The 13542-nt window shown below is 34.0% G+C and overlaps 1 protein-coding gene across 1 annotated transcript in view; it reads right to left on the bottom strand.

The window, feature by feature from the left end:
* Positions 1–13542, bottom strand: part of Smp_143410 (hypothetical protein) — a gene marked incomplete at both ends in the record, with an annotated part of 57544 nt that overhangs the window by 17857 nt on the left and 26145 nt on the right. The window contains 2 exons of the mRNA XM_018795043.1: positions 766–907; positions 7417–7867. Coding sequence (XP_018647019.1) covers positions 766–907; positions 7417–7867 — 593 coding nt within the window. The remainder of the gene's footprint in view (positions 1–765; positions 908–7416; positions 7868–13542) is intronic.

Genomic DNA, 13542 nt, shown 5'->3' on the forward strand with positions numbered 1-13542 from the left:
CTCTTAAAAATTAATTTTACAGTCTTACTGACTATCTGGAATTGGGAGGTTAAAAAATCATGTATTAGATGTTATCTATTTATTTATTTAAACACATAAATATTGGTACAAGGGGCCCCAGATATATATGCGCCGCACAAATCTCGTTTGATTTGTGTGAGGTCTGTGATACTGTCTAGGTGCTCAAACCGAAGCAGGTGGTTTTCTTAGGGGGCCACACTTGGAGCCTTTGTCCTAAAGATCTGGTCCACAAGGCGGTGGAGCATCGTGAGGAGATGCAGTCTCATGATACTCAGTGACCAATAATTGGTTCATACGCCATTTGTTCCATCAGAATACTGGAGCCCATGTGCACCATTGGTTTGGAATCAGGGTTTTCCAACTACCGTAGGTGGACTTTTCGTGTCCATCAACCCGGTTAAAGCGTCGGACATTCGCTTTCTGTCCTCTCAATTTCGTAAACAACAGTAATGCCATGAGAAGGCAGTGAGTAGGACTTCCCAGACAGAGGCTATATACGCGTGGCTATGTGAGAGCATTTGGAGAGGGAGAGTGGTTTCTGCCCACTCTCGGCCGTACCAGGGTACTAGACTCGAGTTTGAACGTTTTCGTTAACATTAAAGTGGAAGTCAATCTGGCAGACAAGTGCTAAATAAGCTGAAAATGTTCATTTTATATTTCACCGCTACTCTACAATTCATCTAAACTGAATGGAAATTAAAGATAAACAGACTAATGTAAAGGATAGTTACAATAATAGCTTACGTTTGGTGCAGTTGGCTTTGTTGCTTCACGTAGAAATGTTTCACGATAAATTGTTCTGTTATCTGTATGTGTATATTCACATCGTACAATAGCTTCACGTCCATAACGTTGATTCATATGAATTTCATAAGTGGCATTAATTCTGTACAGTATATAAAAGTTGGAATAATTAAGTAAATTAACATTGTTTCTAACTCAATATAACATTTCGCAATATTCAATTCATTTTTGTATCGTTTGTTTGAATCTTCTCATTGATGTTTAAGACTTCAATTTATCAGTCTCTCTTTTTACCATATGTCCATCCTGTGCAGATTCCCTCGATATTGTCTTAAGTCATAAGTATTATAAGCAAAGATGAATGGTAGTTAGCAATGGAATCCAAGTACATGCAGCTGATGAGTCCGAAAATAGGGCGAAACGCGCTTATTGGATTTCACAACTAACCAACATCCGTTTAATAATATTCATTTTTATTCCCGTTGTGATATAATTACATTGTTTTTATTTTCAATCTAATATTTTATGCAATATAACACTAATTTATTAAAGTCAGAGGGAGTTTTATGAAGATTTCACATCTGGTTGAACTCCACTGGTCATTGCTTCTCACTAGAAATCCAAAAAATTATCTATTGAAGTCATTCACTAGTGAGCATATGATTATAATCAGAAGGGATTTTTATGGAGATTTCAGTATTTTCAAAGTTGAAATCATGAGTCATACTTTCAAGGTGTCAATCAGTCTTCATTTAAACTAGTCTTTGTGTTTTTACTTCATGTCGTAGGAATTACAATGGTTCCCACTTCTATATATTAGCAGTAATATCATAGATATTAAACTAGCTTAATGAAAAACCATTGACATCAAAATGTAATATTCATCTAAGAAGTTTTCTTTTAAAAAATATAACGTTATGATGAAAAGGTTTATCAATAACATATTACTATTGTAGTGTGGTCTACTTATATCCATATAAGTAGTATATGGTAATGGTCAGACATAAAATGTATTTTGGCAGAAGACCGATAAGGAAAGAACTGAAATGAAGCTCAATTGGTGGGAAAATGCATGAACAATGAAATCAGAGAAGATGGATTGATATTTACTGAAGGAACAGTTAAGATTGAGACAATTGATGGTTAATTTGCAAATTAACTGTTTACTGTATGGTTATCAGATCTTAGTAAGATAGTTTGTAATTTGTGCTTAAATACATTCGATTGTCCCCAACTAGTGTTCTGCTCATTGCACTATTAGTGAAAACGATCAGTATGAAATACTGTTTCTAGGATTTGTGCTAGATTACATTTAGCAGTAAGTTAATATCTTCAGTCTGGTGAACTTTGACTCACTTTATACAATTCTAGCATGCAAGAATTAATATCACACTCAAATAATTTATCACTTAACTAATCTAGTTTCTACAGACCCCTCTGTTATATTAACTGATCAATAGATGATAACCAGTATCAAATTTGTTCAACTTTAGTTTTTTTCTTGATATAATTTTATCAATCAGGTTTATCGTTGTATCCCGTGGAGAATTATGAATGGTAACTTTGAGAACTATTTATGGACCAATATGATATGTATATTTCCTATTGTATAATTGTTAAGTAACTTAACTATTCATATTCGTGTCTCTCTTATTATAAGCTTTATTTTGACTTAAAAACTATTATTATACGATTTACCATTCTTGAGTTATCCCTAGTCTATTAATTACTGCCTCCTACATTCACAGCCACATTTGGCCAAATCTTGTACAAATGTTATTTTCTATTTTATTGTCACGATGTGGTCAGTTTGATTGGTATATAAACTCAGTATGTTTGTGAATAATGATTTATATTTCAGAGGCTGTTATTGGTGTTCTGGACTTAACTGGCTGGGTTAGGCAGAAAGCAGGACTGATAAGTATTCAAGACTGCTCATACGACATTTACGTATCATTGGGCGATCAATAAATTCACTGCTCTCCAATTAGTGGTCGTATAACGTTCATATATAAACAGGGCACGCACTCAATTGATATAACAACTGGCGACGGGGATGGGATATATCAACTGGGCAAGAACGTACATGCACTCACAAGTTATAACATTTATTAACACAGTTCCCAATATTTTCAATGTATATGTGATTTTTTTTTTAAATTCAGAGTTTTACATAGATTTCTACATAGTTCCTTGTAAATCCTTAACGCTAAGTTTCTATAAAAGAAAACATACCATATAATCGTATAGTACACAACAATACATATATGTGACAGTTACATTGATTTATTTTAATAATAAGTGGAAGAAATGTCATCTATTTAGCTTGATTTTTTTAAAACTAAAGTGTTTATTCTCATATAAGGTATCTTGGCGAGACCATAATTTATGGACGAACCAATCAGGTATAAGATAACGGGTTTCAGAATTTGGCGCGAAATTCACTCATCCATTTGGCTAAATAAAGTTTTGGCATTATAGCTGATGTTAGTTCGTGATGAAAACCATATATCTAATACTTAACCTTAACCATCAATTGTAAACCATAATTCTTATTCCTTACAGTGCCTTATAATTCTCATTTGATCCTATTTATTGTGTGGACACTCTTAAGGCCACACTAGCGTTGCTCAAAGACCGTCCATAAATTATAGTCTCACCGGTATTTTTCCATTTTACCACTGAGTTATTGTTTATGATATTATTACTGTATTGTCAGTAAAAAACTTGAATAGAGCATTGAATTTCATTAAAATCATGAATCGATCAATGTTAGACCACCTTTGAAAACCTGGAAGCATTGAACGATCATTTCGTCCTAGTATGAAACTTCTGAGAAGTGTGCATCCATGCTCGCCTACAAAAGGGAATCCAACACAGTACCTTTCAGCCTTGTACTCAATCGCTGAACCTCTAGACCACTGAATCAGCATCTAACGGTATCAATAACTAACTTGAGTCAATCTACTACATTGCTTGGCCGTCTTTCATTGTCTTCAATGGGTAACTGCTTCACACCCTTCATGGATTAGCTCTCTTGCTCATAACGTATTACTAGAACTCAGGAAATTTCCTCTCTAAGTTATTCCCGATGATGGTTTAAATTAAATAGGTTCATGATTTCAATAAAGTTACTCTCCTATGTATATTTCGTGTCTTTTTGATTAGTAAAACGTTTCTTTAAAAAAGAATCATATTACTAATTATAACTTCAGGCTGTTAACATCTGATATAAAGCATTGAAATAGGCTGATGAATTGGATTTCTTTTACTGAGAATCTTATCATTTTTGCTCCACTTAAATTTATTTAAATATCTTGTGGCCGAGTGGATGCCCAAATAATGTATAACGTGGTAAAACTGCCAATCAGAGAGCAGAGAATTATCGATTGGAACAGTGACACACGAAAACCGTATGAGCAGTCTACAATACGTATCGGTCCTACTTTCTGCCTAGCCCAGTCACTTAAGTCCAGAACAGCCTATGCATTATGAATCCTTGTATTTCAAACATACTGAGCTTATGTACCAAAAAGACTGACAAAACGTACCAATAAAATAGAAAATAACATTTGTACAAGATTTAGCGAAATATGACTATGAATGTTGGAGGCAGTAATTAATAGACTATGGATAACTCAAGAATGGTAAATCGTACAATAATAGTCTATAGGTCAAAATAAAGCTTATAATAAGAGGAAGATGAATATGAATTGTTTAGTTATTTAACAATTATAGGACAATAAATACATGCATAATAACGGTCCATAAATAGATGCCAAAGTTACTATTCACTTTTGTTAACGGGATATAACAGTTTAAATTTCATACTCTTTGAATCTTGTACAATACCCCCTTCATCTCATCCCATACCTAATCATCATATATCACTCATATATACACCAAACTCAAATATGCAAGCCTATTATCAGAAACTCATTTGACAACTACCTCATAGATTATTGAACGTTTGAAAAAACACAAAAAAACAAAACAAATTCTATTGAATGATTTCCGTAAACAAACTAATCGCTTATTTATTTATTGAGATTAGTTGATATCCTTTATTGGACACATCTATACTACTGAATACATATTAGTTCAGAGCTATTTAATAAACATTAATTCTTAGTTAAATTGTTTACTATAAAGACAAAATTCAAAAAAAAAAATTATTCCATATGAATAAACAAAATATTTTATTAGTTAAAAGGGAATGAATTATGTGAAAAAAAAATTTAAATAAGGTTTTTCATTAGGTAAATCAACATATTTGTAATATAAGAAGGGGTTTTTATGGTGATTTTGGTTATTTTATATAGTTGAAATCATGAGTCAATGGAAGCTAGACCATCATGGATGACATAGAAGCACTGGACGGCCAACTCGTCCTATTGTGGGACTCCTCAGCAGTGCGCATCCATGATTTCGGCTCATGAGATTCGACCCCAAGACCTATCGGTCTCTTGCGCGAGCGCTTAACCACTAGACTACTGGGCAGGCAGCCAATTACTGAAATCTTCACAAAACCCCTTCCGATAATTATCATATTGTAGTGCCGCGATTCGTTAATCGTTCGTTTCGATAACCGATATAATTCTAATCTTAACGGCGCGTAAAATCAGAAGACAAAGGATAGCAGCAACTACAGTTTATTGTCGAATAACTCAGGTTCGAAAGTTAGCAACACCTGAGCGAATATGAACGAGCGAGTGAGCGGCAAGCGAGAGAGCGAGGCGAAAGATGATGCGTATTGGAGATGGCTGGGAAGCCAACTCGATTTAAGCAAGCGTTAGTCAACATTTATAGTCAGGCAAAAATGAGTGACAGACATATGATGAATAAGATACGAAGTGTGTACACATATACGCTCATATAAAAAGTACTCAAGGTTAATAAGCAAATGATTAACAAGATCAAAAGATGACTCAATGTACAGGTGAATTGGCTTGGCCAGCAACTAGAATAAAGTATATGGGCTTAACATAACAACCGATACTACAATATGCTTACTAGTGACTGACTCCAGGAGGTATTTCCTGGGGTTCTAGTGAGAAGCAGTAACCATTGGAGTTCAACCACGTCTGTTGTGAGATATCAACTCACTGAAGACATTGATGAATGGTTGCTCAACTTCGTGGATTGGTTGAAGCTAGACATTAACACTATTGGATGCCGGCCAGCACTTAACCGATAGATCACTGAGCTGGCTAGCATCCAACGGTGTTATTGTCTAACTTCAACCAATTTACGAAATTGAGCAACCAATCACCAATGTCTTCAGTGAGTTGATATCTCATAACAGACGTGGTTGAACTCCAATGGTCACTACTTCTCACAAGAACTCCAAGCTCAGTGGGTAAGCGCTCGCGCGCGAGACTGTTAGGTCCTGGGTTTGAATCTCGCAGTGTGGGATCGTGAATGCGCACTGCTTAGGAGTCATACAATAGGACGAAACGGCCGCCCAGTGGTTCCAGGTTTTTCTTGGTGGTCTAGCTTTAATTGACTCATGATTTCAACTATATAAAAAATTACTAAAATCTCCACAAAATCACCTTCTGAAAATATGATTTTAATTCATTGACGATATCTCTATTTCATGAATTAACTACCTTTGACAATATTCGATTCATAACTGTTGAATCAATACTTTGAAAGCATAATACATATCATAATAGGGTATAAAACCCTTTACGGTTTAATTCTTTGTATTACTGTGAATAGGATGAATCAGTTGTACATTTGTTATTCGATTTCAAACATTCACTAGACTAAAGCTACTTTCAAATATCAAATATAATATCATTTGTAAAATTTTACTTACTTTAATGGAAATGATGATTTTTATTATCAGTAATATATTTACTTCTTAAATTACCTAGCTTAAACGATTAAGTTGTATTAAAGTTTATCAATTGATCCAATAGTACAGAATGTTTAGTCAATGGCAATTCAAAGGAGTCAAAACTAAACTAATTCTAGTGAATTGACTAATGATCCTTGTAAATTTGTTACTTTGTTGAACGAATTCGAATCGTTCTCTTCACAGTTGTTGTAAATCATATTACATTGATCCATTTATGATATCAATTTAAACTCAATAATCACCACAATCCTATATTGATAATTTTCATATGCTCACTATTCACTAGCTTCAAGATGAATTTCCTAGAGTTCTAATAAGAAGCCGTGACCAATGGAGTTTAACCGCGTTTGTTGCGAGGTAGTTACTGACTGAAGACAATGGTGCATGGTTGCGTAATATCGTGGATTAGTTGAAGTAAGACATTAACATTGTTATATGCCGACCGGCTCAGTGGTCTAGAGGTTAAACGTTCTCATACAAGAACGGAGATCCTGGGTTCGAGTCCCGCATGCTGGATCGTGGGTTCGCACTGATTGGGAGTCGCCTACGAGAACGAAACGGCCGTCCAATGCCTCCAGGTTTTCAATGGTGGTCTAAAATTCATCCATTCACGATATCGATATAAGTATACGTACTATTTAAGTCTGATCTCTTGGAGTGCACAACCTAGAAACCCTCTAGATAACAGAGACATTCGAACAAAAAACGGTCGACTGTTAAGAAATCACATGAAAAACAATGAAAAGGTAACGAAATCAATTTATTCGGTTATTAAAATTGTTTACCCAGTGAATTTTCCTGATTTATAATCGATTTGATTAATTTCTACACGATCTAATGGTTCTCCTTCTATATTGAAAATTTTCATTCTTATTGATGGTGTTACACTATTAGAACTTGATTGTTGATTATGATCTGTTTGTCCTAATCCACGACTACTACTAGCTGTATCAATAATTTGTTTTCCAGTGATGACTGACTCCCTTGTTTCAATAGATTCGTCACGATTCTTCTGCTGGTTAATCTGACTGTTATTTGTATATTGTCCTGCTAATGGATAACCTTTAACAACACATGATGCTTTCCATGGTTTATGGCCTAGAAAATAATTATATCCAAATGACATTAATTCTAGTTGCGGTTCAGAATGTACTAAGACATGTCCAATTGCTTGCGCTTCACCAGCTTGATTCCAAACTGTACATCGATAAACACCATGATCACTACGTTTCAGATCTAGGTATAATAAGAAATCAAAGAGAATAAGTTAGCCATAAAATGCAATGTTGGAAATGAAAGATGTTTCAGTGATTCAGTTAATCATAACCAATATAGAGTCTGGCACAATTGTGTGTAACCTCAAGATTCAATACTATGCCAGAGTGACACGATGGGACTAAGTAACCGAACAAAATAATTTGTGTTGAAGTAGTGATAGTATCATTGATGATAAGAAAAATTAAGTACTAGAAAATACGAATGGAAAATAAGGGATGAATTGGATGAATGATAAAAACAGAGAATTATAATGAAGTTTAAAACTTAGAGAAGGATAATATGCAGATGAATCTAAGCTACTGAGACTGAATTTGAACTGTATTACCGTATTTCTCTAACCCCTGATTAGACTTATCTCACAGACCATAATAAAATAGTCTGAACCTACCAACGTGGCCCAGCTTAATAGTTAATAGTTTAATTGAATAAGATCACGTTTAATTTTGGCTTCCTACAGCCTTCTCCCAACCTACTTCTACCCCAATCAATGTTGCTTGACTATGTAGATAGTGGCTGGGCAGATGTAACTCATCTTACAACGAAACTGTTAAGTATATATTTACTAGTCAGTCAGTCAGCTACAACGTAGGACCAGACACATATATGCATCAATCCAAGTTGCCATACCTCATTAGCACAACAAGATGAACATTAAATTTATAATAGTTAAAGATTCACTAGCACATCAACTGGTTCCTTATATCTACCTAGGACCCTACATCTAACCCCAGAGTTGATCATTCGATGGTCATGTCAGATATAAGCAAGGATTTGAAAATATCTGTCAACAGAACCTTACAGCCTACACAATTTTTTTACTTTTATAGGCCGTATTGAAAGACCATAGAGTATTATTCATTCCTAAGGTTTCATTTCAAGCCCTATCTTTCATAAAATTTATATTTATCGTCCAAAATGATGATAGCAGTGTAGTGTGGATATCATACAATCATTAAAATAAAATCTTTTGTATAAATTACATTATTACATGCAGCAATCATCCACTAATTATAAGAAAATATGTCCGAAAATGCTGGACATCTTATAATTATTGAACGCTGAAAAACACCGCAGATAGCCTCAGCCAGAATTGTCAACATTTAAACTAGAGTGAACAATCATTTATGACAGTTTGGTTTATAAGCCTTATTTCTGTTTAAAGATATCGATTCCCTTATTGTCCTGAAGAAAATAAAATCAGGTTATCAAGTGAAACGTTTATTACTTGCACAATAAAATAACCAGCGACTTTGTTTCTACAGTATTCTCAACCATACAAACATATCTTAACAGCTAACAGAAACCGTTGACAAAATTTAAATAATCATTAAACTGTCCGTTTGTGACTACAGATGTGATATTTCAGACGGACTCAACTACAAGAGAGGATAAGTTCATCTACAGCTTTCAGTGTGTAAATATTTTTCAAAAATCTTGTTTTTTCTTAAGACATTTGAACCCAAGTAATATCTTATGTAAACAATAAGTACTAGATGATATATTTTGAAGCGAAAAAGGATCTCAATGTTATGACTTATGGCCGCCAACCAATATCATATGGCAAAACCAATCATTAGAATATCGATATTTACTATCTTGTCCTTTAGTTAACCAATGATACTCCAACCAGCATTAGAAGCCTTGAGCCAACTTTAATCCTCTATTGATCGTCGATTTGGTGGCTTCTCCCTCTGCACTGACTATTGAGTCCAAGATATAGAAATCCACCACCACAATACTAATATCATATTTCAGGCATACGTAGTTTATGTACAGACATACCCGACCACATCACAACATAAAGTGGAGGATATATATATATATATAAATTCATGATTACGCGATAAGAATATATACATTATTACTTCATAAATTAATCTTGGCAGTCACCATTTATTTAGTCTTTATTAGATATAACAGTCAAAATAACGCTAAAAATCAGGAAGGACTGAATAGCTGTTTCGTCCTAATACGAACCCATATTAGGATAAAACAGCTGTCCAATACTTCCTTTTCTTCGATGGCACCTCAACTAAAAACAAATCTTTGGCAAATACATCACAAAAATTGAATTAATCTCCATGAAATTCTTTTAACTAAAGAATAATGTATACAAATCAGTCAGTCAGTCAGCTACAACGTAGGACCAGGCACATTCATGCATCGGTCCAAGTTACCATACCTCGTTAGCACAACAAGATGAACACCGGATTCATAGAAGTAGTTAATTTAGTGGTGGTAGTATATAAAAGATAGGTTGTATATAAGGATATAGTATAGGAAGGAAGAATGTTATGAAGCAATTTTAATCTTAAGATTTAAGGGAAGATAAAGAGTGTATATACCTACCCCATTGTGATCGATTCTGAGCCTTGTCACCTAGAGTCTCCAATCATTGGTTACGATAGTTACGCGGACCCCAACCAAGTAGTCTGCATCTACCAACATGGCTCACACCAGAAGTTAGTGACTTCAAGCACTGATGCCATGTTTTAATTTGGCCGCCCCTAACTCTCTTCCAACCATCCCCTACACTAGTCAGTATAGCGCGTCGTGGTAATCGGTGTTCAGGCATACGTAACACGTGGCCTAACCATCTCAGTCGATGAAGATTCATCACCTCATCAACTGATTTACCATCATTCCCTAATACCCTGTGTCTAACCTCACTATTACTTACTCGGTGATCCCAGCAGATGCGAGCAATATTTCTAAGGCATCTGTGGTTAAATAATAGTAACTTACGAGTATCTTCTACTCTTAATGGCCATGTTTCACAGCCGTAAAATAAAACAGAGCGAACTGCTGCGCAGTATACTCGTCTCTTACTTAATAGACGGATATCTTGTCTTCACCATAGGTAACGTAAGTTGGCAAAAGCCAAACGAGCTTTTTGAATCCGTGTTGAGATTTCGTCAGACACCAACCCATTAGGGCTGATCAGATTTCCAAATGAGAGTCTTTTACTAATTTATTCAAAAGTCTATCATTATAAAAGGGAAATAACCATTATAACTGATATTATTACATTTGGCATTTTGTAAAATGGATAGTTTTTAATCACAAAAAAAATTTATAGATGTAATCATCAAACTGGTAAAACGATTACAATTTTAGTTAAAAGAGAGGAAATAACGATTATCCAACCAAATTGGACAGACTAAATTATAACGGAATTTATCGATTAATGGATGATGACCTCACACAAGCTATACTTTACAAAAAAAAAGAAAGGCAAGAAATTCGATTATCTCAGTAAATGATAAATTCTATGTTAACCTTATATATAGATAATTTCTTTAATCTATTTTTATGTGAATAAATTTGTTATGCCCCAATAAGAATAATGAATGGTAACTTCGGGATCCATTTGTGGACCAAGATAATGCATATATTTTTTATTGTATAATCGCTAAATAACTAAACTATTCATATTCATGTTCCCCTTATCATGAGCTTTATGTTGAACTATAAACTATTATTATACGGTTTACCATTTTTGAGTTATCCCTAGTCTATTAATTACTGCCTCCTACATTCACAGCCACATTTGGCCATATCTTGTACAAATGTTATTTTCTATTTTGTGAAGCGATGTGGTCAGTTTGTTTGATATATAAACTCAGTCTGTTAGAACTATAATGATTCATACCTCAGAGGCTGTTCTGGACCTAACTGACTGGGCTAGGCAGAAAGCAGGACTAATAAGTACTTAAGACTGCTCATAAGGCTTTTGTGTGTCATTGCTCTGATCGATAATTAACTCCTCTTTAATTGGCGGTCTTATAGCGTTAATATAATAAACAGGGCACTCACCCATTCGATATAACAGGAATATCTACCCAAATAATTTACTATTTATTGTTATCACTAAACAATTGGCATGATCAATCTAATAAGGTCTTATTTTATGTATATTATAACTGTTATGTATTAGTTATTTTGACAGTAAATTGGTGTATTTTTGATAAATATTTAACATATGTTATGAATCTTATTGATTATCAAGATTTGGCCTCAACTTTATGTCTGTCGAAATAAGTAGTATATATAAACACTAGAAGTAACCAAAATAATGTTTGTCTGGTCCGTGATGATGATCAAATTTTGTCTATTAAGTTTTCATGTGGTTACTAGTCTAAGGAAATCAACTATGAGACTGGGTGGCACAGGTACAAATTCCACGAGATATGTTATTTCCAGCGTAATAGCATATTTGCTTTACTGATAAGTCCCAACTAATATGAAATCTAGGTCCAGGGTTTCCTGTATTGTACTTTAAACCATCTAAAATCAAAACAATGTGATGAGTAGTCTTACCCACAAGACATCGGATCAGCACTGAAGGATTGAACAACAATGATATTAATCACTACGCAATAAGCAACTAATGTAATTACTACTTGTATTTGTTAATATCACTTCCATCTACATATTCTATTTGGACAGTGGGGGCCATTGATGATTTTCATTTTAAAGCTATTTTTCATTTATGAATTGTAGTTACATAATCATCATGAAACAAAAGGGGATCTATCATTTGTAGGGTTATAAAAGTTTACAACCAAAAAATTGAGATTAGATTTAAAAAAGTAATCAAGTGTTCTCTATTTTCTTATCATTATCTAGTTTATGATCGGAATGAAAATTTCATTTATATTTCGTTTCAGATGTAAGCTATGGTCTTTAAGAATTCTTTACAATGAAACATTAACACAATGATCATTTCATTCACAATAAATGATTTCAAATTGTAAAAATTAGTAAGCATTAGATAGGGAAATATTTTTGATCGGTAATCCACAATTTGTTATCGGTTAAATACTGTTCTAACTTGTGGCCAAGTGGATGCCCCGGTAACATATGACATGATAAGAACGCCAATCAGAGAGCAGCCAGTTATCGATTGGAACAGTGACACACGGAAACTGTACGAGCAGTCTAGAGTACTTGTCGGTCCTACTTTCTGCCTAGCCTAGCCAGTTAAGTCTAAAACAGCCTATGAGGTATAAATCTTTATAATTCAAACATACTGAGTTTATATACCAATCAAACTGACCACATCGTGACAATAAAATAGAAAATAACATTTGTACAAGATTTAGCCAAATGTGGCTGTGAATGTAGGAGGCAGTAATTAATAGACTAGGGATAACTCAAAAATGGTAAACCGTATAATAATAGTTTATAAGTCAAAATAAAGCTTATAATAAGAGAGACACGAATATGAATAGTTAAGTTACTTAACAATTATACAATAGGAAATATACATACCATATTGGTCCATAAACAGTTCTCATAGCTACTATTCATAAATCTCCACGGGATATATCGATTCCTATAAAGTGAATATCTTCATAAAGTTGCAGTCTAGAATGATATGTTAAAAATTTATATGTGTACACTTCGATTTAACATGGTATTATCTGTATGAATCTTCTCAATTAATGTTTAGGACTGCAATTGATCAGTCTCTTATTGACATATGTACATATTGTGCGTAATGCCTCGATATAGCCTTAATTCACAAGCATTATAAGCAAAGATGGATAGTGGTCAGCAGTGGAATCCAGGACGCGCGTTTCGTCCTATTTGAAGAAATAATTTGTTAGTAGTTGATTCCAGTCTAATGA

This window comes from Schistosoma mansoni (genome assembly GCF_000237925.1).
Source record: "Schistosoma mansoni, WGS project CABG00000000 data, supercontig 0182, strain Puerto Rico, whole genome shotgun sequence".
Classification (NCBI taxonomy): Eukaryota; Metazoa; Platyhelminthes; class Trematoda; order Strigeidida; family Schistosomatidae; genus Schistosoma; species Schistosoma mansoni.